The sequence below is a fragment of the Lynx rufus genome, unplaced genomic scaffold (assembly GCF_022079265.1).
Source record: "Lynx rufus isolate CCGP_SWC_20201006 ecotype Redwood Valley unplaced genomic scaffold, mLynRuf1.p SCAF_36, whole genome shotgun sequence".
In the NCBI taxonomy this organism is placed as follows: Eukaryota; Metazoa; Chordata; class Mammalia; order Carnivora; family Felidae; genus Lynx; species Lynx rufus.
This window is the reverse complement of record NW_025814852.1, coordinates 1,573,970-1,600,926: the sequence shown is the minus strand read 5'-3', so window position 1 is coordinate 1,600,926 and position 26,957 is coordinate 1,573,970. Positions and strand designations below refer to the sequence as shown.

At 66.7% G+C, this 26,957-nt stretch overlaps 1 protein-coding gene across 1 annotated transcript; it reads left to right on the top strand.

Moving 5' to 3' along the window:
- Positions 1–1,630: 1,630 nt before the first annotated feature.
- TMEM250 (transmembrane protein 250) lies at positions 1,631–5,171 on the top strand. Its single transcript, XM_047093860.1, has 2 exons — positions 1,631–1,876; positions 2,789–5,171. Exon 2 carries the CDS (start codon positions 2,839–2,841, stop codon positions 3,325–3,327), a length of 489 nt encoding a protein of 162 aa, XP_046949816.1. The 5' UTR covers positions 1,631–1,876; positions 2,789–2,838; the 3' UTR covers positions 3,328–5,171.
- The last annotated feature ends 21,786 nt before the right edge of the window (positions 5,172–26,957 follow it).

Here is a 26,957-nt window from a genome sequence, read left to right as displayed (position 1 = left end):
CAGTGTGAGCAGGGGAGGGACAGAGAGGGGGGAGACACAGAATCTGAAACAGGCTCCAGGCTCCGAGCTGTCAGCACAGGGCCCGACACAGGGCTCGAACTCACGGACTGTGAGATCATGACCTGAGCCGAAGTCAGACGCTTAACAGACTCCAGGCGCCCCTGGAGCTGTTTAAACACGTGTGTGGGCCACTGGATCACAAAATAGAAATGTCTCACCGTGGGCCATGATAAGAAGACCGAGCCAGTGGGGGACATAGGTCTATAAACCAAACTGGAACTTTGGGGATGGAAGAAAGGAATGGCCGAGAGTAAACAGAATCCCCTCCACTCACACTCAGGAGGGGTAATGGGTGCCAGGGAAGGGGGGGTACGTGCTTGGAGGCACCTTCCAGAGGAGAGGATACTTGACCGGGGTCTCGAAGGGTGAGTAGGCGCTCGGCAGGTGGAGAAGCAGAGGAGCAGAACAAGCAAGTGTGAAGGGAAAGGTCATGTATGAGAGCAATGGGGCCTCCTCACAGAGCCCAGGAGGGGGCCTGTGGGGGGGGGGAGGGTCCCAAGGGGAGAGGGCTGGGCCCGGGGCTGGAGAGGAAAACCACCACCTCAGGGTGGAGGGTGGAGCAGGGGCCACTGCAAAATCCCAGGCCACAGAAAGACCGCGTTTCAAGAAATATTTAACATCTCCCCCTTCTTTCCCATCTTCTCCCGCTGCCCCTGCACAGGCGCTGTGGGCACTTTTCAAAACTCTCCCGGCCTCAGGCCTACCTGCCTCCCCCCACCAGTTCCGCATCCTGACACTGCCAGACCCTCCCCACCAGCTGGGCGGGAGCGGAGAGCCAGGACCGCATGCCCAGTGAGTCAGAGCTAGGATGTGAGTGCGCTAGAGTTAGGCTAACTTCAGGGGTGCCAGCGGATGGGGAGAGCCCGGTGGCCAGCCTGGAGGAGGGCAGCCCACCGGCAGCTACCCTGAAGGTGTCCATCAGCGTCCACAGACAACTGTGACCAAGCCCAGCCCCCGGTGGCACAGACAGCCGCGCCCACGAGTGTGTGGCCCGCAGACCCCCAAGCTTGAGAGGACTCGGACACTCTAGGGGCACCCAGTGTCCCCGCGACGCTGACACCCAGTCGGGTCGAAACGCTTAAGTCTGCACTGCATCCTCATTGTCCCAGGAAGGGGCAAGCCCAGGGCTGCGGCTGGAGTCGCTCCGCCCACCCCGTCCCCGTCCCCGTCCCCCCCGCCCGGCCGCAGCCCTGGGGGTCGCACGCGAACAGCCGCGGCCGGTCGGGGACCAGCGTGGACCCTCAGCAGCAACTCGAGGAGCGCGCCGCTCGCAGCCCAGCCCTCGCGGGCGCGCGCCTGCGCTCTGCCAGCCGCCGCGGGCACCGCGGCGCGTGCGCGGAGGAGGTGCCCACGATCTGCGCCTGCGCAAGACAGAGCGAGCCGCCGGCGGCGTACGCGGTGCGAGGGTTCGGTCGGCAACGTTAAGGGCCGCGCGCGCACGCAGGCACGTAAGCACGCACGCCCTGGGGAAGGGCCGCGTTCCGGCCGCTCGCAGTCGGCCCGAGCAGGGGGAAGGGAGGCGCCTTCGGTGTCGGCACGGGCGGAGGGGGTGGGAGGGAAGCCCTACGGTGGCCGTGGAGGGACGGCGCTACGGCTCCCACGCTGGGCCAAACGCTGCCGGCCGCCGGGCGCGCGAGCCCCGGGCCCTCCGGGGCGCCCTCGGGCGCGGACGCGTGAGCGGCCGGGACCCGCAGTCGCCGCTCCATCGGCACCATGCGGCCGCCCTGCTCCTGCAGCCCGTCGTGCCGGGGGGACCCGCCGGCCCGGCCGCCCGCACCGCCGGCCTCCCCCGACGCCGGCGCGGAGAGGGCACCTGGTGAGCGGCGGGCGGGCCTGCCCCGGGGTGGCGGGCGGCCGCCGCGTGCCGGGTCCCCGCCGGTCCTCGCCCGCCCCGGAAGCCCGCGGCGCCGACGCCGGAGGACCGTGCGTGGGGGCGGCGGCAGGCGCGTCCCCGCGACGAGCAGGGAGCGGGCGGGGACCCTGCGGACGAGGCCGGGCCGAGGCGAGCCGCGCGGAGCCGCCCTGAGGCGCGGGACCAGGTTCTGGCCAAGCCTGCGGGAAGGGCTGGACGCGCCCGGCCGCCGCCTCCGCGACCCTCAGCGCAGACCCCGGGTCCCCGCGGCAGGGCCCCCGTGTGATGTGTCTCCCGAGCCCGCAACCAACCTGGCCGCCCCGGTCTCACACGTCCTGTACTTGCATGTTTGTCCACCCACAAGTTATTTAGGCGACCTGTGAGTGGCAGTTACTAGAGAGCCACTTGGTATTTATTTCTCCTTTCCTTGCGCCCAATCTGTGGGCCTGTGATGGCACCACTGGCAGTCAGCTGTCCTCCGCCTGGCGGTCACGGCCACCAGCTAACCCCCAGCACCCCGGGGAGCACAGCGCAGCGAGGGATGGGAGGGTGACGCAAACCACTCCAGCCTGCTCCTAGTGGGTAACCGCGCCAGGGTTCAGGCCCAGCAGGTGACCTCGGAGCCCCGCAACCCGCTGTCTGCAGCACTTGGCCTGTCAAGTTGCTGACGCGAACTCATCCGTCTGTGTCCCCGTGAAGTGTCCCCAGTAGTGCCTGTGGAAAGAGCAACACCCCCTGCCCCCCCAGCCCCAGCAGATCCCCCTGACCTAGACTCAGTTCCGCTGCGGCCCCAGGGCTGGCTGCTTTCCCAGAACGGATGCACCTGCTCACATCGTCCCGGGGCTGACCCGGCTCCTCTTTGTCGCTTTCCTGCAGGCCACCGCCTCCCCCAGGGCTCAGCCGCTGGCTTCCAGGCCTAGGTGCCCATGACGCCTATGCTGACCACTGCCCGGACACCACCGCTGCCACGAGCTAGCACCACCGCCCAGGTCCCAATGCCGGTCATGCCCATCCCGCGGCGGGTGCGCTCCTTCCACGGCCCGCACACCACCTGCCTGCACGCGGCCTGCGGGCCGGCGCGCACCTCCCGCCTGGCGCGCACTAAGTACAACAACTTCGACGTCTACATCCGGGCGCGCTGGCTCTACGGCTTCATCCGCTTCCTGCTCTACTTTAGCTGCAGCCTGTTCACGGCCACGCTGTGGGGCGCGCTGGCCGCCCTCTTCTGCCTGCAGTACCTGGGCGTGCGCGTCCTGCTGCGCTTCCAGCTCAAGCTGTCGGTGCTGCTGCTGCTGCTTGGCCGCCGGCGCGTCGACTTCCGCCTCCTGAACGAGCTGCTCATCTACGGGATCCGAGTAACCGTGCTGCTGGTTGGGGGCCTGGGCTGGTGCTTCATGGTCTTCGTGGACATGTGAGGGGCAGCGGCGGGCCTGGCTCCGGGGTTTCTCTGGCCCGACCGGTGGCGGCGGGCGCGCCTGTGGCCGTGTTCTCCTCGACGGGGTAGGTCAGGTCCTTGGTCTTCCCAAGCCGGCTCACGGATGGGGGTGGGCGCAGGCGTCCGCCCCGCCCCCAGCACGTAGGGGAGGGGGGCTGAGGCTGCGCCGCGAAGGGGACCGCCGGTGCCCCCTCTGCTGCCGGATTCTCCCCCCCCCCCCCCCGATCCTCCTGGTGTGCCCACGTTGGTACAGCGCCCGTGGCCGCCAGCCTGTACTTCCAGCCCCCGCGCTGCCAGGGTGCGCCCCGTTGGCCCCATCTGCCCCGGGGGAGCCTGTGTGTCCCTGCTGCCTGTCCGGCACACAGGCGTGGGCCGGGGTGTGCGAGTTCGTCCTGGCCAGCCTCCGGCCCCCTTCCCGCGAACCCCCAGCCCCTGCCCCAGCCTCAGGGGAGCGTCGGGCTCGGCTTGCTGAGGTACCACACTGCCACGAGGCTGTTCCCTCTGCCCCGGGCCACCGAATCCGGGCACTGCTCGCACACTCTGCGCCTGCGACCCTGAGAGGCGTAGGGGGTCCTGCGTCCCAGGCCAGGCTTCAGGGTCTTGTTGGTTTCCTTAGATGCAGTCTGGTGGGGGTGCGGGTGGCCTTGGCAGCTTCCCTACATCAGGGTCCGGCCCAGGGCGGTGCTGGGTCCGGGGCAGGCCCGTCTTCTTCGGCCGGTTTGTTGACGTCAGGTTGGATGCCACAGCCTCTTCAGGTGTGGATTTCTGAGGAGGCAGCTTAACTCCTTGCTTGCTGGGGGAGGGGCTCTGGCTTCTCTTCCTGGGACTGGTGGCTGGAAGGGAACCGCACGTGCACGGAGCTGACGTCAGAGGTCTCGAGGAGGTGCGGCACGGCCTGAGCGGGCACCGCAGAAGCACAAGCAAAGCTTCTGTGTGAAAAGCGCCTCTTGGAGTTACGCGTGTGCCCCAGGGCCGGGCCTCTAAGCCAGGGACGTTCAGCCCCGTGCTCCTGCCCTGGTGGCCACCAGAGCAGCTGTGGAGTGAAAGGCAGAAATGCACGGGGGGCGGGAGAGAACAAAGGGCTGGTAGTCCAGCGGGGGCCGGTGTGTTGCCCGGACCCCTGGCCTTGGCCTTGTCTGTCAGAGGAGGACAGAGTGGCCTGGGGGCTCAGTAGTCACTGTGGGTCTCTTGGCAAGTGAGAAGGCGCTTTGAATAATCGTGCTGGGGCAACAGGCAGAGACCAGGGACAGGACACAGCCCCATACTAGGGAGTGACAGACCCACGCTTCACCCTAGCTTGTCCCCACCCCCACCCCCGGGTGTGGGCAGTGCCCCTTTGACCCTGCCTGGCCGGGCAGTCCGGTGGCGGCGGTAGGGAGCTGTCGGAAGGTTGGGTCCCACTGGAAGAGAGCCCCAATTCAGGTGGAGAAGGCGAAGGGCGCTCGGCGGTGAACCGTGCTCTGACTTGCAGCTTCCAGATCGCCGACCCGAGGGCAGCCCGGAGGCTCCTGGTGCGCAGTTCTTTTAGTTCCCCGGACGGCAGGCGGGGAGCTGACCTGCGTGCACGCCACTGCTCAGCGCCGCAGAATCTTTTGCACTAAGTCATGCTGTTTCCTCAGAGTTTCGTTTCGTGTTAATTGACTCGGATTCCCCCAGAGCTCCCGTCGGTGGGGTGGGCACGTGTCCGCGAAGTCAGGACGGCAGGAGGGGTCCGGCCGTGAGAGGGGGTGGCACGCTGAACACAAAGATACTCCGCGTCTCGAGTGCCTGTTAAATTCTTTATTGAAATGAGCCACCTGCATTAAACTTATTTTTTTAACATGTTGACGGAGTGATTGTTTGAAGCTCAAAATCTCGTTTTAGTTTTTAAGGATGTAACCAACCGAAAATGTCGCAGATGGCGTCTGTCACGAGTAACACTGGGAGCGTGTTAAAGCAGTCCTCAATGATGCCGGGGGAGGAACAGACGTGGTGGGCTTTGGCGGGCCCACCTCGACCTCGGAGTCCTGGGGACGCGGTCAGGATGGCAGGCACAGTGGCAGCGCCGGTGGGGGGCCGTGGCCGGGTCCACGAGGGCCGACTCCCACCAGCAGACGGGCGTGAAGGGTCCTTACAGGGCGAGGGGACGCCCGTGCGGTGAGTGGAAACAGGTCACAGAAGTGAGCACAGCGTGAGTCCCACTTCAGGGGAAGATACGTGTGTGCGGAGAAAACCCTGGCTGAAAACTAAAGTCGTGGTTCTTGTTTAACCAAAAGCACACGGGGCGCCCGACCGGCCCAGCCCGCAGAGCGTGCGAGTCTCAAATCTCAGGGTGGTGAGTTCAGGCCCCACTGGGTGTGGAGCCTACTGAAAAAAAAGCGTAAGTGACCAAACACTTGGAAAGATGACAGACGCCTGATCACTTAGCATCCTCAGCTTGTCAGGGTTTCCTGCCTTCTGTGCAGGGACGCCCGTGTCTGACTCTCCCAGCTCACCGACGAGGGCGGCATCCCTCCAAGCTGCCGTGGCAGCCAGAAAGTGCCACGGAGAGGCCGTTCTCTGCGGCTTCCGGAATCTTGTGGAACGGAGGGTTTTCTCAGAAGAAAACAATCCAAGTCATGCGGGGGGTAGCTTTCGACGGCAGAGCTGGTAACATCCCCGAGAGTGGCAGAGGCTGCTCAGGAGGTGGCGTTTGTCCCGCCTCGGGCGGCCCGTGGGGCTGGGCCGGGTGTGCACCCGTAGGCGTGGTCCCCGGCACACGGAGCCTCGGGACGCCGGCCTTCCCGGGGCCTCGCCTGGTTTCAGGCCAGCGGGGGTGCTGTCTTCCCAGGCGCCTGAGGCCTGCGTGGCGGGGGCGCTGCCGTGCCACCGGCCTCGCGGGACGCTGAGGCCTGACCCGGGTGCCGTGGCTCCCAGGTAGCGGACCAAGCAGGCTGTGACGGTGCTCGGTGAGCGCGAGCCCTTGGGGTTTGAGGTGCCGTCCAGTGAGGGGTTTCCCGCCAACTCCCACCCACCTCGGGGCTGAAGTCACCCCTGCCCTCAGCCCCTCTCTTCGAGGACAACATGCAGGGTCCCGGGCGGGTGGACGGCAGGAGTGGGATGTGAGGTTTCAGTTAAGGAGCTGCCACTCGGAGTGGTCCGGGCCCCGGGGCACCACATGAGGCGGTGGGTGGCTCAGCTGGGGAGGGTGACCCGTGAGGGCAGCTTCTGGGGAGAGCAGGCTTCCTGCTGAGATGTCTTCTTCAGAGCAGAGCATCTGCTCATTGTGGGCTCGGCATCTTTGAGAAGAAAGGAACGACCTGCAGGCCTGGAGGCTTCCGGAGGTCACGAGCAGGCAGGTGCCGGGGGCCAAGTGGAGACGAAGCGTGGCCTGAGCACAAGTCCCAGGGCCATGCTGGTAAATGCCAGGAGCCGGAGCTGGTCTGACCAGACCCCGGAGCCAGTGAGCTGGGAGGGCAGGGGGGGCCCCTGGTGCTCATGCGGGACTCCAGGTGGGAGAAGATGGGCTCAGAGAGCATCTGGAAGGTTCTGCAGGTGGCAGTGCTGCCCCTGGTGATGAGACAGGACGGAGGCGGGGGCGAGTGGGCCCTTGATTTGGGAACCTGGCCTGCCCGAGAGCTGGGGGGGGGGGCTGGGACTTGGCCCGGAGGCAGTGGGTGTGGGGGAGAGGGAAGCCAGGCAGGAGGATGGTCCAGTTGGCAAGGTCGCAGGGAGGCCAGGGTGAGGACAGAAGCAAAGGGAGGCACAGGGCGGGGGCGGGGCGAGGAGGAACCGGAGAAGCACTTTCCTTGAACAAAGGCGCAGGTGCTGGGTCCCGGCGGGCCAGAGCCAGGTGCCGGGACGCAGGAGGAGAAGCCTCTGGACACTCTGTGCACTCAGGCTCGCTGCCCAGTCTGTCCCTTTGCCGAGGGACTCCCAGGGCCTGACTCCTCTGTGGCTGGTGCGAGGGGCTGTCAGAGGGGATGGCGGCCAGGAGGGGCAGTGACTTGGGAGCTTCTGGAAACCAGATGCTTATTTGAGAAAGTCTGGGTGCCGTGCAGACCCCGGGGCAGCCGACCGGGCACCTCACGCTCTCTCTGCACTTCTAGCAGCCCCTGAGGAGGTCGCACCTCGAGGGGCAGTCAGTCCCCCGTGTCGTTCCCCATCCCTGCACCCCCCTCCCGGGGCCGGGGCCGGGGGTGGGGGGCAGCCAGCTGCATGGTGGGAGGAGGACACAGCCCCACCCGGGAGGACGGCCGGGGTGGGCACGGCCCCTCTCTGGAGCAGAGGGTGACCCCCTCCCCCGGGGGCTGCTGCGGAGGACAGGGCGATCTGCTGGGGCTCCCTGCACAGATACGGCTGGTCCCTGACCTTGAGAGGTCCCTGTCGCTTCCAGCGTGCGATTGGGCGAGGGAGCTGGCGCATGGCAGGGCGTTCGGTGCTGATTCAGCCCTTTCTGGGAAGGGAGCGAGCTTTCTTCTCCTTTCTCCCTCGTTGGTGCTGTTAGGAAAGGGCCTCTCTGGGCCAGCTCCTCCAGGATGGCCTTTCCTCCCATCCCCTCGAGGCTGGCCCGCTGCTCTGCACCCGGGAGCCACTTTCCAGAAATCCCAGCCAGGGCTGCCGCCTCCCTGACAGCTCCCAGAGGCGGGAGCGCCCTGCCCCAGCAGCATCCCTGCCCGGAGGGGACAGGGAGGGCGGGAGGGAGCCGCTGATTCAGCGGCTCCTGGGCTGCGCCCCTCCCCCTCGCCGCTCCCCCCCCCCCCCCCCCCCGCGGGCAGCGTGCCCAGGCCTGCTGGCGGCTGTGTCACACGGGGCCTCTGGCAGCGTTGCTGTGGCGCTCGTTGTGTGGCCGGCTCTGCGCCTGGTGCTGGGGGAGGGCCTGCCGCAGAGGAGGGTGCGCGGTGAGCAGGGCTACCTGGGCCGGGGAAGCGAGCGCGCCCTTGTCCGAGAGAGGGCAGAGCCCCACTCCTGGGCCGGTGCGGCCTCACAGGAGCCCAGGCCAGGCCAGACTTCCTCCAGCCCTGGCCAGTTCGACCAGCTCACCTACCACCCTGACCTGGGGCTGGACGCTTCCCCAGCCCTGGGCGGGGGACATGATGCAGTGCTGGCCTGTCCTTGGCTCCGGCCTGGCCAGCTGAGGGGGGCAGCTGGGGCCAGAGCCCGGGGGGCACGAGCCGGAACCTCCTAGGGTCCAGCGTGGGCCTGGTTTGCTCCTAACTGTGCTGGGAAGCCCAGAGGGGCAGGTGGCTGGGGGGGGGGGGCGGGGCACTGAGGGCAGGCCCCAGGCCAGGAAGGTGCTGGCGCCCTGTGAACGGGGTTGAGCAGAGACGGGCCTTCCCTCAGCATGCCTGTCACCTGTCACGGAGGGGGCCGTGGGCTGGGGGCAGACACCTGGGGCAGGGTGGGGACCGGTGTGGGCCTGGAGGCCCAGGAGGAGTCTGGAAAGGCAGGAGGGAGGCCACAGGAAGATGGGGTGGGGGCGGCTAGGCTAGGTCGCTGGGTGGGGAGGTCTGTGTGTTTGGGCAGGGCAGGGCCTGGGGCACCCCGCCGACCTCTGCGTGGCAGTCCTGCCGGTGGGCGAGTGTTCAGACAAAAGCCCACAGGCCCGCCGGCCGACGTGCTGATGTGCACGCCTGACCGGCGCGTGGGCATCAGCATGCCGACCGCCCTCCGGTCCCCTTCCTGAGAATATTCATGCCTGGTCCTGGCTGAAATGCCGCATGAATATTCACGCGGAGAGCAACCGGTCCAGGCCGAGGGTGATGTCACGGGGAGAGGAGCAGTGAGCAGTCAGGTGGAGGTGCGTCCCCTGTGCGGTGCCGGCGGGGTGCCCCCACCGTGGGGCCGGGTCCAGGTCACCGGGGCACAGGAGGCCGGGCCGGGGCTGCGGGCCCCTTCCTTCCGGGTGGACCCAGAAGAGGCCTCGGGGCTTTTGTACCGGGTGCCGCGGTCTCAGAAGGGCAGGGAACGGCGACCTGCCTGCCCTCACTGGGGTCAGGAGTCCTCTCCGGGAGTCCCCCGACCCCAGGCACCCAGGGTCCCCCCGACGCCCTGCCAACTCAGGTGAGCAGAGGTGGTGCGTTTCCAGGTCTTTGCAGCGGCCCAGCCGCACCCCTGCTCCACTCTCCCACCGCCTGGACCCCCAGAACTCTCCTCCCGCACAGGGCAGGGGCAGGGGCAGCCCTTGGGTGATAGAATGTGAGTTCGTTATTTGCAACACGGCCTGACGGCCTGACTTAAGGGTAACAGGAATTCCTTGTGCTCGACTAGCCCCGCCCCCTGTTCGCGGCTCCAGGCTCCCAGATGCGGCGCGAGGGTCCCGCCGATGACACAGCCTGGAGTGGGTTCAGCCCGTGCTCAGCACCACGCGTGTGGTGAGTGTGCATTTCAGAGCAGTGCAGCCCCCTCAGACCGCCGCGTGGCTGGGGTGTGCGTGTGTGTGCGTGCGTGTGCACTCACACGTGCGCGTGCCCCTGCGTGCAGGCGTGTTTTCTGTTCACCCAGAGACCGAGCAGGGCGGGGTGGACAGGTCCTGGCCCGGCCCACCGGCACCGGTGTTTCCCCCAGGTGCTCTCCGAGGGGACCAGGGGAGCCCCCCCATGGCCACAGTCCCCGTGTCCCTGCCTAGAAAGCTGAAACCCTTCCCCCGTTTGGGTCAGAGGGTCCTGAGCTGACCCGCATGAAGGGCCTCGTTTCTTGGACGCTGTGCTGTGCCGTGTTCCCTCCCCTCCGGGACCAGCTTTCCCTGCAAGACGGGGGAGAGGAAAGCCAGAGCGGCCGGACTCACGGTCCGGAGGGGACAGGGCCGCTGCTGCGCGAGGAGGCTCTTCCCAGAGCGGGAGGGCAGCCGGGGCAGCTGTTTCCCACTGCCAGGAGCTGCAGAGGGGAAGGTGGGGGACTCCTGATGTCCGTCCCCACACCGCCCCGGTGGGCCAGAGCTCTGGGTGGCCCTCTTCTGGGGAAGGTGTGGAAGCCAGGGGCCGAGGCTGCGTCAGGGAGATGAGATGGCCCTGGGACAGGGCAGGAAGGCCCTTCGTGGCCCAGACCTGTTCCAGGTCCTGACCTCAGGGGTAGGTGGCCAGACCTCCGGGGGTGAGGCATGCTGGCACAGCTGTGGGGTGGACGAACAGGGGTGAAGGGCTGTCCTATCTCAGGGCATCCCCGCGGCCGTAACCCAACACCACCGACGGCCCCACGACCACGGCTCTGGAGGCTGCGAGGCCAGGATCCTGCACCGGCAGACTTCTCGCTGTGTCCTCCCGCGGCGGGAGCCGTGAGGGAGCTCTGGAGTCCCTCCCCTGGGGCTCCACCCCACGACCCCCTCCGCTCCCCAAGGCCCCGCGTCCTAACACCTTCACCTCGGGGTGGACCCTGAGGACGGCATGTTCTCATGCCCGTAGGCCCTTGACGCTTTCTGCACGACCGTGTCCAGGGTCACTCCGTGCTCTGCGAGCTCGGTGTCCGCGGCGGAGCGTCTCCCTCCAGGAGCGTCCGTGGGGATGGGCGGCTGCCTTTTGCCAAGCTCTCCTGGGCAGGTAGCCGCCGCCTCGGACCCGGCCCCCCGGCGCCCTCGCGCGGGTCTTCCCTGGGCGTCCCCGGCTGCGCCTCCGAGGCCCGCTTCCGGGCAGTGTGTGCCCGGCCCTCACCTGTGTCCTGCAGGCGGCACAGAGCGTCCCCCAGCTGCTGCGCCCGCCCTGGCGTGACCGGGCCAGGCTCCGCCGTCCCTCCCGGGAGGAGGGGAGTCCGCGAAGCCACCCCGCGCCTCAGCCTTCTCGGGAGCAGGAAGCCACAGCTGCTGTGCAGCTGCACAAAGCGGTGGAAATTTAGGACGAAAGAGGAAGGAGATGGGAGCATCCGATTTAAACTGAGGGGAGGCGCGCAGAAGCCGAAACGGTGCTGCCCTAATTCACGTGCGCGGAGAGCCACCAAGTCCGCCGCCGCTGACGCGGAACCAAAATACTCACCCAGTTTCCTTCTGTGTAAGGGATCCAAACTCGCCTCCGAGGACTCACAGATGTCCCCGGGCCCCGTGGGGCGCGGCCTCAGATGGCCCCGGGGCACAGCAGTCCCCCTCGGCCGCAGGGTCCCGGGGCGCTGGTCCGGCTGCAGAAGGGGGTCCGGCGGAAGCAGAGGCTGGGGGAGCTGGGGGGGGGCAGGCGAGCTCGGCAGTCTCCAGCTGCCACCTGAGGACCCACTCTCAGCGGAGCCGCGGGGCGCAGGGTTGGCGAGCAAGGCGGCGAGCGGAGGGGGCGAGCCCCAGCCCCAGCGCCGAGCTGCCGGCCCCCCCCCCCCCCAGCCTGGAGCGGGGTCTGTGTGCCGACACCAACTAAGCCAGTGCCAGCAGAGGAAAAGCCCGTCTCTGCCAGGGTGGCCGCGGTGCAGGCTGACAAGCCGTGACCCCTCGGGGAAGTTTCGGAACGTCTGGTTCTTGCTGTGCCTCAGTCACCTGCTCCAACCGACCAGAACGAGCCCGCTCTGCCCGGGTTTGGGAGAGGTGGCTTCTACGATCCAGACGATCCGGGCCTTTGGCGGAATGCCCAGGGGAAACCCCTCCCCTGCTCAGCTTTGGAGGGGAGTCAAGGAGAGGGTCTGCCCCTGCTCACACACCTGTCTGGAGCCAGGCGCGCCCAGCCCAGGATGCCCTGGCAGGGGCCGGGTGTGGAGCGCGGGGGGCGGGGAGGGGCAGGCTCCACCACCAGCGGGGGCCGGGACCCCACACCCTCAAGCACCTTCGCCCTTTCTGTTCACTGGGGAGACACTCTCGACCTGGCTCCTGGCTCCCCTGATGTGTCGTTCTCTCTCTCTCTCAAATAAATAAACTTAAAAAACAAGGAGGTACCTGGACCCAGTGGCCACAGGGCTGTGGCAGTTCCCCGGTGGGGCAGGGGTTCCAGCAGCCATGGGGACGTGTCACCAGCGCGTAGGCCAGGCCTGAGCTAAGGCCACACCTGGTGACCGGAAGGCCCACTCTGGCCCTTCCCCCAGGCTGACCGCCTCACGTGGGCAGCCCGAATCCGAACCACCGGGGCCTCGCCCAGAATTCTCCAGGACGGGGGCGCCTGGGTGGCTCAGTTGGTTAAGCATCTGACTTTTGATTCACTCACTCTCTCTCTGCTCCTCACTCCCTCTCTCAAAATAAATAAACGTTGAAAAAAAAAGAAGAAGAATTTTCCAGGACAAAAGACAGATGACGAGGATGATGGCCACGGCCAGCAGGGACCAGGGCCCTGGTGTCCACCGGGCAGGGCTGGATTCAGTCTCCCCTGCAGCCCCAGTCACCACCCAGAGCAGACAGTCAGGTCCTCGAGGGGCAGGGCTGCCCCCCCACCCCCCCACCCTGGTCTGTCACTTTTGGCTTTTTTCCCCGGGGAAGCCCAGACCGTGGCCATCTGAGGGGACCCCACGGGCCACAGGGCAATTCTGGGACACGTGACCGCATGGCCACACACAGGCAGGGACGACGGACAGCACACATCCCTTTCTCCTCCGGGGGGGGCGAGGTTGTGAGCAGGAGGACCCTGCCTGGGACAGCCACAGGGAGTGACTGCAGGGGCTCGCTCCATGGGCCCTCCTGCCAGCTCCTCCCGGTCGATGACTAGCTGTGGGTCATGGGCTCCCCCTGCCCTCCTGAGCCCTGGAGAGTCTACGTGAGGTGTGTCACCTGGGTCAGGGCTTGGAGCGTAGAGGCCGGGGGCTGCCTCTGTGCTGCCCGTCTGAGCAGAGAGCAGGCCCAAGACCCCTTGCCGGGGAACTCGGATGTCTTGCGAGCCAGAATGGCAGTGGAGGGAAAGGAGGAGTGGGAGCCACAGCTGGGGTGGCCCATCACCCCGCCATGCTCCACACCGCCCCCAGGGGCCCGTCCGGGGGTAGGCCATGCCTGCGGTGGGCCCAGGAGCAGGGCTGCTGGGGGCTTGGAGGAGGCGCGCCCCTCGAGGCCACTCTGCTCCCAGCCGTGGGGCTCAGTGGGGAGCCCCAAGGTGAGGGATGGCCCGCAGCCCACGCTGAGGATTTAAGTGAAGGCACGGAGAGGAGTCACCGCATCAGAGGACTGAAACCTCACGACCCCTACAGACAAGGTGAAGCGGCCCTCGGAGAGGCAGCGGGGCATGGAGAGGAGGGTCCAGCGGGTCGGAGGGCAAGAGAGCAGAGCGGATGTGTCCCCTCCTAACCCCGAGGGGAGGGCTCTGCTGGTGGGCACACCCGGGCCCACTGCCTGGCCCCGCCACCTCTGGCCGAATGGCTTCAGTTTTTCCGTGCCTCCAGACCAGTAAGCGCCCGGCTTTCCTCACAGGACCAGACCCAGATTTGAATCTGAGGGGCCCAGCTGCCCTCCAGCTGCCTGACAGTGGGTGAAAGCTCCTGGCGAAAGAGCCTGCACGTGCAGACCCCAGGTCCAGCGGTCCTGCCTGGGGACTGTGCTCCCTGGAGTCTGGGGTCTGAGCCATCACGTCCCCCCCATCCATCCCCGAGGGCTCCGGGTCCACAGCTGGCAGCCAGCAGGGCCTGTGGGTCTCAGGCAGGGGCCCACGGGGGTGGAGGGCAGGCCAGGCAGGGCCCGACGGCGCTCCCCACGGGTCCCGGTGTGGACCAGCGCACCTCAGATCCTAATGTGCACACTGGTCATGTGGGGGGGGGGGGCGGGTCCCAGCGCCACGCAGATTGTGGTTCAGCAGGACGGGGGCCCAGGAGGAGGTGTAGCAAGTGGGGGAGGACCAAGCTGGCAGCGTGGCTCGTGGCTCGGGGAGCCACTAGGTCTTTGGTGGAGGGCAGTTCGACCGCGTGGCCAGACGCTCACAGACCACTGGCTTTGGGGCAGCGGTGAGCACAGGTGACGGCAGGGACCCTGCATCCCCGCGCACTGGTCCCAGGCCACATCTGGTCTGACTCCCGGGGCCTCTGACTCCAGCGGGAACTCTCCAGGGGCTCACGCAGCCCACACGGGAGGCCACGTTCCCCCAAACTGCCCCCCCGGCAGGCCTCCCGCCCTGCTCCCTCCCCCTGGTTCCATCTCCTGGGGTCCTCACCAGCTCAGCCCTCCCTGGACTCCGGGGGAGTCCCCAGTGGGTCTCATAGAACCCAGAGGTCAGGGCCCCCTCCCCCTCCCCCACTGCGCCCTGTCCCCAGCAGCGTGACCCTTTAGGTATTTCCCGTAAGCGGAATCTGAACACCGTTCTGCTGTAAGAAACACGACATCTGGCGGTCCCATCGAAGGACACGGGTTGTTTCCACCCCTTGGCCGCTGCGAAGGGTGCCGCGAACGTGGGGGTGCAGACAGCGCTCCGAGCCCCTGCCTGCAATGTTGGTTCGTACCCACAAGGGGACCCGCTGGACTGTGTGCAATTCTACGTTTGATCCTGGAGACCCGCGCACCTTTCCCGGCCGAACGCGTTCAGTCCGTGCGGGCAGAGCTGGAGGTGAGTCTGTGGCCGCCCTGGCTGGTTTCTGGCTCCCGCTCTGCTGTCCTTCCGCGTGAAGGACCTCTCTGTGCGCACAGCACTTTCTGGCTTCGTTTTTAACTGACCGTCCCCCTGGCTCGGACAGAAGCCCCGGGACTGCGGCCCTGGCCCACCTTGCTCCCCAGCACATCCGTGGCCGAGCACCAGGCCTGGCACACAGCTGTGCTCAAGGATGACCTGGTCTTCCTGCTCTGGGGGCAGGCGAGCCAGCCTGTTCGCCCCCTGCCCCCCCACCCTGGCGAGGGGCCTGGCCCGCAACCCTCCCGGGCTGCCGGAGCTCAGCAACTGTGTCTCTTCACCCTGGGTAGGGGCCCGATTGGCCCATGCGCTATTAGCCATACCTATGGCTGCCTTGAGGGGGCCCAACCCTGCGAGAGCCACCCGGGGGGTCGGGATGGCTTCCCTGAGCACCTGAGGAGACCACCTAAGGGACGAACCGATCAGAGTTCACTTGCCAACACAGAGTGGAGGTATCCCAGGCAGGGGAATTGCAGGTGCAAAGGCCCTGTGACAGTGGGCACAGGGGAAATCAGCCAGCACAGGCGGTGGCCCGTGTGCTACAAGGAGGGTGTGGGTGGGTGGGAGGAGGACCAGGGCCGGGGAGCGGGTAGAGGCCAGCTGCTCAGGCCTGCTGGGAACTCACTGAGCACAGAATGAGGCCCTGGCCAGGCCTTCTCTGCGGGGCTGGGACCCCGGGACTCTGCTGCCAGATCCGCTGCAGAGCAAGCCTGGTCCCCGTTCGGCGTGGGCCAGTGCTCCTGACGTGGACCTGGCGGTGGGTGAGGGGTGCCACGCAGCTCGAGCCAGGAGCCACCGCGGCCTGCACGCCACGCTGGGCTTCTGAGCACAGCAATGACACCCCAAAAGAGGTGCCAGTGACCACATGTGCCCTTGCGTGCAAGGCCCACGTAAGTGCCTTGCAGCCCAGTTCATCCCCAAGGGGGAGTGGAGGGACCCCGGGGTGGAGGGTCTGTTGTCTCCTGGGGGTTCCCGCCGATCCTCCAGGGTAACCGTGGTAAGGACAGAAACGGCAGAGGGACCCTTCCTGGTTTGTGACAGGCCAAGCTGGCAGACCTCCAGGTAAGTTTGGCTGCCGGCCCCTTCCTAGGAGGGTCTGGGGGAGGGGCAAGGCCCCTGAGACTCCCAACCTGCTGGCACCTTCCATTGTGCCCTCCTCCAGCAGGAATGCACAGAATGCTGCCCTGGGGGCAGGCCCTCAGCTCCCCATCCGCCCCCAATCTCCAGGAGCTGGGCCAGGAACCAAAGCGAGGTGGTTTCCGGGGGAGGGGCGTGGGCTGTGTTTAAGGTTGGCCACTGCCCTCCAGATGTCCTGTGTTGGGCTTTGGCAGGAAGGGTGGCCTGGGTCCGTGGGGTCCCTGCCTGGTGTCCTATGCCTTATCGCCCAGGACGGCCACGAGGTGTGGGCAGCTCTTGCCCCCCCCCCACCCCTTCCCGTGGATCCCGGCTCCCCTCAAAGTCTCCACAGCCCCACCCTGGGGTCCTGGGCAGGCTTCCTGGAGGGGTGCGGGCTACAGGATCAGGCTGGAGTGTTTAATATTAAAAGGGGTGGTGGCCTCCATCTGAATCCCAAACTGGGGACGGGGGATGGGCGGGCAAACACCCACCTGCTAAAACTGGAGGCCTGACTGCGGATCTGGGGGTAGGGGTCTGCGGCGTCGCCGGCCTCTGCCCCCGCTGAGATCCCGGAGTCCGGGGTGAGACTGGGGGCCCCACTCAAACCCTGGCCGCGAGGGGACAGCCGGGGCTGTCGGGCCCCCCCTGCTGGCGTGTGGCCGCAGACCAGGCGGCGGGGCCTCTCCCGGATCTTCCCTCGGGTGGGGTGGAATCGGAGCTTCGCCGCTTTGCTGGCAGCTACCCGGGGTCAGGCCTGGGGTCTTCCCTGACTCTGCCATGCTGGGACCGCCGGGCGCTCACGGGAAAGCCCTCCCCGTGGCGGCGGTGGCTGGGGAAGAGCCCACCTGGGGCAGCTTCTGAGGCAGGGTTAGGGACCTGCGGTCAGTCGGTTCCTTTGGGCCCCAGTAAACTCCTCTTTGGACGATAAAAGAGGCTTCCTCCCGAGGGGATGCAAGTGCCACGGCAGCAAAGGGCTTTTCGACGTCGTTGCTTCTGTACCAACAGGCAGGAGTGGGGGGCCGACACCCTCCCCCCGCGGTCCCTGCGCGGGCCCGGCCCGGAGCTCCCCGCTCTCGCCGAGAGGACAGGCCCCTGCGCACATCAGGGGGGAAATGCCACTCTCCATCGCTTATGGGGCTGTTCGCAGGCCGGCAGTCCTGGCCTGGGCTCTGACCCTGAGGTCCCCTGCCTGCTGCTTCCCTTCCTGCTGACTGGGTACTCCTGACACTCCACGGGCAGGAAGGAGGCACCCAAACTCAGGCAGGTGGGCAGGGGCTCCGGCCCCTCATCAACGGGGGCACAGCACCCCTCAGGCTCCCACATTCTGCAGATAGGTACTGTCACCTGACCTGTGCCCGGCATCCCATTGGGCCAGGGCCAGGGTGGTGGGCAAGACGGGGAGCCTGTACCCGTGCGGGCAGGGGAGAAGGGGTTGTGAATGTCAGGAGTGGATTAGCATTAGCGCCAGGGTTGGGTCAGGGAGAGCTGGCTGGCAGTGGCCCATCTGGCTCTTTTATATGGGAGGGTCGGGAAGGCCCAGGCTCCAGGTATGACTGGCAGAGACCCAAAGGAAGTAAGTAGTCTCAGAGACAAGGGGGGGTTGGGGGGCCGTGGTGGAGAAGGCGCACAGGTACTGGGAACAGCAGGTGCAAAGTCCCTGGGGCAGAAGGAGGCCAGCAGTTGGAGGGCCCATGCAGAAACCGGTGTGGCTGATGCTGGAGCTGCACGGGGACCAGGTAGGGGTGAGTGTGGGGTGGGGACCCAGGTCGTGGCCATCGCAAAGACTTGGGCTCAAGTTCCGTGTGGGAGGGAGATTGGGGGACCCGAGCAGAGGGGTGATGTGATCTAACACGTTCCGAGCCATCTCTGTGCTGCTGCGCCGTGACAGACCCGGGCAGGGGCACTGGGAGGTAGGGAGACAGGGAGCCCAGCTTCAAGGCCGCTGCAGTAACTTGGGGAGAAGGGGGTCGGACCAGGAGGGCAGCGGAGAGCATGTGGGTTCGAGAGAGGTGACGAGGAGGGGTCCGAGATGGTTGGGCCTGAGCCGCCCAAAGGCTGAGCTGACGTTCCCCGAAGCAGGGGAGGCAGGGGCGGGTCTGGGGCACGGGGAGCCGCTCTGTGTGGCCATGTCTCCGTGACACGGCCCTCAGCCACCCAGGCGGGCAGGAGTCGAGGAGGCGGCTGGCGGAGCAAGGCGTGAGTTCGGGCGTGCTTGCCGGGCCTCAATCCTTGTTGGAGACGAGCCTCGGATGGAGGAGGTCGGCGTCCTCCAGACCTGGTGTCGCAGTGCGCACAGACCTGACGGCTGCATTCGGTCCTGAAACCCCTCGGTTCAGAGGCCCAGGAAGAAAACCGTGCAGGATGCAGAGTTTGGGGGTGTGTGTGGCCAGGGGAGCCCAGGGAGGAGAAAGGTGCTCCCGCAGCCCTCCTCGATGGAGCACCAGCTCCGGGGAGTCATTTCCCCGGCAGGCGTTCGCAGGGCACGCAGCCACCTGCAGGACGTCCCCCTTTGGTGGGGCGCCAAAGCCTACTGAGTGGGGGAGGGGGAGGCAGACAGGTGGCCGGCACTGGTTCCCCGCCCTGCTCCTCATACTCCGCCTGGGTGGTTCGTCAGTGTGCAGACCTCTCTCTGGTGACTTCCCTCTTCCCCCACGGCCCGATGCTCTCCGCCCCGGCGGCAGGACCACACGCCAGGCCGGGCCTTCCTGAGCGGAGAAAACCCTTGCTGGCATCTCAGAGGGGCTACGGTGCTAATCGGGTCCTGCAAGAGGGGCCTGCGGCCACCGGGCCGGCGTACCAGCCAGCAGCAAGCTGGCGGCTCCCAACGTCTGACTCACAATGGTCAAACGGAGGCAGGAGGTGCTCAGGCCCCCCCCCCGCCCTGGCTGGGCTCAAGTCCTCCCCGCCTGCTGGGAGCCCTGGCTGAGCGAGCCCCAAGCTGGCTGCACTTTCTTGCTGAGCGGCGCTATTCTCATTAGCAGAACAGGGGTAGAAAGAGCTAACCTCACAGGACCGTCGGAGCATAGTTAGCCTGCACGGACACGCACAGTGCACGCACGGAACACGCACGGACACGCACAGAGCACGCGCGGAACACGCACGGACACGCACAGAGCACGCACAGGCCACGCACAGAGCACGCGCGGAACACGCACGGACACGCACAGTGCACGCACGGAACACGCACGGACACGCACAGAGCACGCACAGAGCACGCACAGAGCACGCGCGGAACACGCGGTGCAGGCCTGGAGGCGAGCGGGCAGTCAGCATCTGCATTTAAATGTGCTTGTGCAGTGTACTCACACCCAGTTGCACAGAGACTGCAGCAAATCCTGTTACCTTCGGGGAACAGGTTTTTGGTCATCTGTTGTCTTTTAAAAACTTTACAATGTTTTCCGAATGTCCTCCATTAAAGAAGAAAGACTTTGAGATTTAGAGAACAGAGTGATGGAAGCAATCAGATCGTGCAAATGTGTGAACCAGCTCCCCACGGGCAGGAGAGTGCAGACAGACGCCTGCCGTGCCCTGTCTAGGGAGGGCGTCACACCTCTAGACCCTCTGTGGGTCCTTATCCACGCCGGGACCCCGGTGCTGGCCATGAGAGGATCTCAGGAACTCATGGATGGCTTCTCGTGCCCTCGCCCTGGGCTGGAAGTGCTCAGACACTAGTCTGTCCCTGCTCACGCGTGTCCGCTGTACAAGCCCAGATTTCCCAGGGCCGGGGGGTGTCTGCACAGCCAAGATCCTCAGTAGCACGTAGGAGCCGGTGGGATCCTGAGGCCCCGGGCCTCTGCCCCACACCACCCTGCGCGCACCTGTGCTGGCAGGGCACCTCCCGGACCACGTGAGCACAGGCCAAACCGCAAGTCTGTGCCTCTGGTGGGTAGAGGCCCCTTGGACACGCCAGACTGCCCCTTGGGCTTGGAAACTGCAGTAGGCTGGACTGGTCTGGGGGTGAGGGGATTGGGGCCCTGTTTAGGTCTGAGTGGGGTTCTGGGGGCGTCCCAGAGAGTCCTTGAGAGTTCACACCCATCCTCCCAGAGGGCAAGGCAGGAGAGAGCCGGTGGGAGGCTGTTTTCTGTGCAGTCTCAAGTTGGAGTTGGGGGGGTGGGAGGGGTCAGTGTACGATCAAGGTGAAGGACCCGGCTTGTGCTTGGGGACGGAAGTTCTTGGACGGGCTTCTGACCATTGTCCTAGGAATGACCTTGGCTAACTGTCTCGCAGGGCTTTAGCCCTAGCCTCTTACCCCCAAGGGGTCCAGAACATTCTCTGGGAGGGTGGGTGGGCATCTTGTTCTTCACATTAACCCCCTCCTCCTGGTGACCCCACGCTCCAGATCAGTTTTGGTACCACCCCCATTTTCCCATGAGGACCCTTGTGGGAGGGAGGGAGCCAGGCTGTCTCTGGCCTGTCCTGACCGAAGACTCCAGATTGAAAAGGGGGCCTTGGTGGGGTGCTGCGGGTGCGGGTGCCTGGCCTGTTTGACTTAATGGTGAACCTGTGTCTACAGGAGCGTGGCCTCGGGCAAACCCGGAGCCCGGGAGAGGGGAGGAGGGCGGGGTGGGGGGAGGGGAGGGGGGGGAGGGGCGGCCGGTGGGAATGAATGACAATAATGCGCCCGCGCGCCCGGATCCAGCCAGGCCTGAAAGCAGCACCGGCCAAGTTCCGGGGGGGGGGGGGAGCCGAGCGAGAGGCCCCGGGGCCCGACGCCAGGTTCGCCCAAAGGCGCTCCCGCATCCCCGCTTTGCGCGCACGCCCTCCCGCCGGCGGCCCCGCTTGGCGCCGCCTTGCGGAGGCTGCTCGGTGCTAGCTCGGGCGCCGCGGGGAGGGGGCGCTCCAGGGCCCGGGGCTCCCGGTTTCCGCGGGTCCGTGCGAGGCCTGGAGGGCGGAGGGCGGAGGGGGGGGCGGGGGGGTGTGGGTCGGGCCCGGCCCAGCGTCCCGCGCAGGGCCGGACGCGCGAAGCCGGGGAAGGCGGCGCGGAGGGGCCGAGGAGTGCGGCCCCCGCCCCGGGACAACTCCCACCCCGCGCCCGGCGCCCCCTCCCCCCGCCGGCACCTCCCCCCGCCCACCCGGGCTCCCACCTGGCGGCGGGGCGGCGCGCCCCGGGGCGGCGAGTGCGCGCGCGCGGCCGGCGCGCTGTCCCTTTAAACGGCCCGCGGCGCCTCCCCGCGCCCCGCCCGCCGCGGTGCGGCCGGTGCTGGGCGAGGCCGGAGAAAGTCCATGTGAGCCGGAGCGCGGGGACGCGAGACTTCCTGCCGCCGCAGGCCGGACCGGGCCGGGCGCCCGCAGGTACGCCCAACTTGGCGCCGCCGGCCGGCTCGCCGCCGCCGCACTTCCCGCAAACTCCGCGGCGCGCCCGGCCGCCTCCCTGCCGCAGTGCCCGCCGGCCGCCCGCAGCCCAAGTTCGCGCGGCGCGCCCGGCCGGCCCGGGGGAGGCGGCGCGGCCCGGCCCGGCCCGGGAGGCGGCCGGCCCGCGCCCGCGCCCAGCTGGGGCCCCGGGCGCCTCCCCCGCGCCGGGCCGCCCGGGCCGCCCGGCCTCCGGCCCCGGCGTGGAGGCCGGGGTCGGGGTCCGAGGCCGGCCGCGCGGCTGCGCATCCGCCGGGCCGCCGCCTCTCCCTCCCGGTCCCCGCGGGCCCCCTTTCCCCGGGCGCCCCTGCCCACCTTCCCCCCCACCCCCCACCCCCGTTCCTGCCCCGTGCGGACCCCAGCCTGGGGAGAACCTGGGCGCCGGCTGCCCTGGGAGGGGGGGCTCGCACCTGTCACCCGCTGCGCCCACCCTGCGGAGCGGAGGTCTTGTCGCCCAAGCCCCTTATCCAGGAAGCTCAGAGGTCACCTCTGAGCCCGCTGCCCACGCCCATGGCCCGGGCAGGCGACCCAGGCTCTTCCGAAGTCTGCCGCGTTGATGTGTGTGGGGGGGGGTGGGGGGTGGGGGGGTGGCATGAGGTCAGAGGTCACCTCCGGGTCCCCTCTTCCGGGCTTCTCAGAAGTTTGGTCTTGGGGCTGGTGATTACCAACTCTGTCCTGATGCCCTTTAATTAAACCTGTGGATTTGCCGGTGGTAGGTCCCCTGGAGCTGGCCTTATAGACGGTTCCCACTGCCTCCGCCCCCCCCCCCCGGGGGCCTCTAGATCTGGGATGTTTTGGGCCCATAGGCAGTCGGGCGCCTTCTTCCCAGTGGTAATTCTTCGGACTCACTGGGCACCTGGCTGTGTGTGTCCCCTGGCTGTCCTAGTCCAGCCCATCCTGGGGGAGGGGTGCTGGAGGCAGCCATCCTTCCTGCCCTCTGTGTGCCCACCATCCCGTAAGGCTGCTTTTTGTGAGCGGCCTGCAAGCACTCCACTGTGCCAGCAGCGGTCAGCCACCCTCCTCTTCCTGCGCCCGGCTGGGCTGGGCTGGGCTGGGCTGGGCTGGGCTGGGCTGGTGTGGGTCTCTCCCCTGGTCTTCCCTCTCGCCGCCCCTGACTCCCCACCCCCCTCCTCTCCTCTTGAGCCCCTGACCCCACTCCCCTCCCTCTCTCCAGTTTGCCCAGGTGATGGCGGTAGGTGGCTCTCCACACTTATTGTCATTTAAGCCTGGCAAGGGCGCCAGGAGAGGTAGCCTGTGTTATTGGCTCCGTTTCGCAGGTGAGGAAACAGCCTGGCAGGAAGGAGTTAGGTAAAGGGTCAGGCAGCGGGCACTGCCTTCCCCTTCCAACGAATCACCTTGTCCCTGCTCCTGTGGCCCCCTGTGGTGCCCGTCCCTCCCAGGAGGCCCGTTGGCATTTCAATAGGGTCATTCCAGGGTTGGGTGGTACCTTGGCTGGAGCCTGAGTGAAGGAAATAGAAGGAAGTGAGAGCGAGGTGTGGGGCCCCCGCGCTCTTCGCTCTTCGGTGAAGGCTGCTGGAAGGAGCCTGCAGGTGGAAGTTGTCACTTGTCACCTCTCAGTGGCCAGAGACCTGCTGTCGGTGGTCACGGCCCGGGCAGAGGCCGGGCTGGACGGGGTGTCTGACACCACGCTGACCCTGGGGCGACTTTGCCCCTTCTCTCCTGCAGCCATTTAGAGCCTCCTCCTGAGCGGGGGGGGGGGGGGGGGGGCCAGCACGTACTCCTGGCGCGCCCCTGACCTGGGAGCACCGGGCCGCACGGGGGTGTCTCGGGATCGTCACCGTAGAGCCGCTGGAGGGTGTGCCAGGGCGCCCAGAGAGGCCGTCTCTGGGAGGCTGGACTCCTGGGTCACTTTTGGCAAAATCCTTCAAAGCTTTCTCTGGTTTCCAGCTAAAGCGAGCACGAGGTACTCACGGAAGGGGTGACGGCAAGCCCTGAGCCGGGCCCTTTGTGCGTCCTTGCCTTCGGGTCCTGCCTGCCTTGCGTCGTGGCTTGAGGGGGGCCCCGTACCCCTGGTGGGACAGGGGATAAGAACCGTGGCAAGGAGTCTTCCAAGGGTGTTCCCAGGGCTCCACCCCACACCCCTGCCTCTGAGGTCTGAGCTCCCCCGAGTGCAGAGTTGGGGATGGGCCGCCCAGGCCGGGCCCCGGGCTTCCCCTGACGGGCGGCAGCACCTGCCATCCACGAGGGCGAGAGCGTCAGTGCCCTGAGGCCCCCCCCCCCCCCCCGCCATGGCCCAGCCCCCATGGGCCCTCTTCCAGCTCACCTTGGCCTTCCCTGCCTGGGCTCTGCCTGGGTTCTGTTGTCCCGAGAGACCATAGGGTGGCAAAGACCACCCTGGCCGGAGGCAGCGTGGTGAGTGTCTGCCCAACTGTCTGCAGCCCAGATCACGCCCCTTGCCCCGGCACACTCGCGTGTTTTCCTGGGAACCAGGGCCTTTGACAGACCCTGGTGTGACGGGCATACTTGGGAAGTTTGACTAGTTCGTGGGACGCAACGAGCTGACGTTCGGTTCAGAGTCGTGTTCGCTACCTGGCTCGTTCTCGAGGCTGCTGTCCCTCAGGGGTGCCCTGGGCTCAGGAACCCCGGGGCCGGTCTTCCGGCCCTGGTCTTTTGAAGGGGAGCAAAGCCTGTGGTGTGGTGCCACTGCGCGTGGGGGGGGGGGGTGGTTCCAAGGCAGGAACAGGTGCCCCTGGTGTCCCTGGCTGGATCTTGAGCCTCTCCAGCTCTGGGCAGCCCCACTTTTGGGGGCTTGTAAAGTCTGGTTGGGTGAGGGGTCTGCCTGGGGCCGGGGAGTGGGCACAGGGCCTGTGCAGGGCTGGCTCCTGTGGGCCTCTCCTCTGCCCAGGCCAGGCCGGGCCCTGGGCCCCCCGGAGCCCCTGTCCAGCACTGCGCGTCAGCCCTGCCTGGCCTGCTCCCCTCCCTCGTGCCCTCTCGATGGGCAGGGGGCTCCAGTCAGTTGTCTGTGTGTCTGCCTCAGTTCAGAGATGTGCGGACCCCACACCGTGACCTGCTGCCACCTCGGGTGTGCCTGAAGGGTCACGTCCTCCCCCGACTTGGACCTGGGCTCCAGGGGACCTGGCTGCGGGCTGGGGAGAGCATTCGGCTTGGTGAGGCCAGAGGCTCGCCTGCAGGGCAGGGCAGGGATCCTGGCCATCTCTGCTTCTCTTTTAGCAAGTGCTTGCTGTCACCAGGCCTGGCCTCGGGCTCTGTGGAGACCGTGGTTCCGGGCTGCCCACGGCTCCCTCCTGTGCCACCTGCAGCTGCTGCTTGCTGGGAGCTGGGCCTCCTCCTCCACGGTGGCCTCCGGCCTTTCAAGTGCTGGGTTCTGGAAGTGGGCCCCGTGGGCGAGGGCCTGGCGGCCCGTGGGGGGGGAGGGGGCCGACACAGAGGTGGCTGGAAGTGGCAGCCGTTGATGTTTGGGACGTGAACTTTGGAGTGGGGCTCCCTGGTGGCCGCCTCTGTGGTTAGCATCTTCAGAGTGGGGCAGTGCCCTTGAGGACAAGGGCGGCGGGAGCACATCTGAGCGGGGGAATGGATGGAGGGGCTCTGACCGTGACCCTGGGCTCTCCGGGCCCCTCCCTGGCCTGGGTTCAGGGAGGGGGGGGCGGTTGTGAGCACGAACTCCGGGGTCTCTCCCAGGTCTCATCCCGCCTGGAGCTGTGTGACCTTGGATGCGTAACTCGCCCTCTCTGAGCCCCCACCCTGGCCTGTGAGTTCCAATGCTGAGTGGTAGCTTCCTTGTTTGCTTGGAGGCTGAAGGTGAGCGGGGCCGGCCTGGGGCCTCTGTGCAGGTTGGGCCCAGCCTGGAGGCCCTCCCGGGATGCCCCCTCCCTGTGAGTGGGCCGCAGCCAGTGAGAAGCACATGGCCCTTTAAGGGGAGGCTGCTTCTCTGTCTCCAGGGAGGGCACAGACATACTTTCCTCCGAGGCGTTGTTCTCTGGTCCCAGGGGGGGAGGAGAGGCTGGCTCTGGGTCTCTGAAGGAATCTCCCCCTCCCCCTCGGCCCTGGGCCCTGGCATCCAGGAGGGCACATGGCCATGGATGGGCCCCGCCTAGCGCCTGCCTGTGTGCCTGGGAAGCGGGCAGGTCGGGGGCGGAGACCGCAGAGGCCTGAAAGTGCCCATATATAGTCACTGGGTTTGAGCAATCAGCACGACTGCAGCGCTGTGTCCCGGGCCCCGGACTGGCCGGCCCCCAGGCCCAGCCAGCAGGTCCCCGAGGGAGGCACGGTGTGGGGGCTGTTGCAGAGAAAAGGCACGTCGGGGAGGGGGGCGCAAACCGCCAGATAGAGCAACAGGCAACAGGCTTGGGACTCTGAGTGTTTGTTGATTGAAAATAAAAATCTGCAGAGCCCTCGGTAGTCAGAACCAGGTGTATTTGTGGAAACGCTCGCTCTCTTTGAGAGCTGGAGCTGGCTGGCCAGGACTGCCCGGGTCCCTCGCTGTGGGTGTTGGAGGCCAGATGCCCGCTTATCCGCCACCCCAGCCTTTGCCCCGCAAAATGCCCGCCGCGTTACGGTGATGTCCCTAGATGTCCCCTCCCCTTCCGCACATCACCGGGGGCCTTCCGCTCTGATGGCTGGTGTCCTCTGGACGGCGCGTCCCTCCTCCGTCCCTCCGGCTCCTGGACGCGGCTGGCAGTCTGGACTGTGGGTGCTGCCCCGGCCTGCGGGTCAGGAGGAGAAGGGTCCGGGTCTCAGCGGTACCTGCGCCCGCGGCTGCTGCCCCGCTGTCTCCCGTTTTTGCCCCATCGCTGTCTCTGTGCCAGGAAGGGAGAAGTAACCGCCTTTGCCGCATTCCTGACTTTTGTGCCGTTAGAAAAATCACAATGTTAACATAGTTTTGCTCATTTAATTTAGTTTCCATTGCGCTGCTAAGCGCCTTTGTTAAATTTTGTATATTGATACTTTTTGTTGTCGTCAGCAGTTTTTTCTTCCCTGTTTTTGGATATAAAGCCATTAGAGAGGGAAGATTAAAAAGATACATTACAATTAAAATGTTAATGAAATCTGCATCATACAACTTTCGAAGCCCTTTAGGCATTAATCTTGCCTGTGTCATGTCCATTAACTCTGGCCATTCTTATTTCACACTGACCCCTGCTGAGAGATTTGTGCTATAATTGGATTTTTTTTAATAAAAAAGAAGAAAAAAAGCTTTTAAGAAAATAAAGGTTGAGTGGTGGCCCTCGCTCCCAGATGAAAGGAGAGGAGAGCAGGGGGCACGTGGCCTCTTCTGTGGGGCTCCCCTTCTGAGCAGGGCGGAGGCCCCTGCGGCTCCCGGCGCCCCCCCACGGCTGCCCCAGGGGCCGCGTCTGTTCGGGCCCTCGCCATCCCCCCCCCAGGCACCGGGTCGCCCATGACGTTCGGCCCCCCGGGCTGTCGGAGGCACCACGGGCTGCATCTGGGGTACGGAGGTGCGGCAGTCTAGGACAAGCCCACCTGCCCGCACGCTGGGTGAGGGGTGACGGGTGACCCCGGCCAGGCCGCAACCTTAGAAGGGCCTGTGGCACCAAAGCCTAGACTTTTGAGTTCTTAGGCTTGTGTGTTGCCTGTGATCCCACGAAGTCTGCCCCCCCCCCCCCACCCGGGGGCACTGGGGTCTCCAGCGTGAGGCCGGGGCCGGGGAGGGTGGGAAGGGAGAGCCTGCCAGGGCAGTTGGGACCCCGGGCAAGAGTGGGCGGCGGTAGGTGCC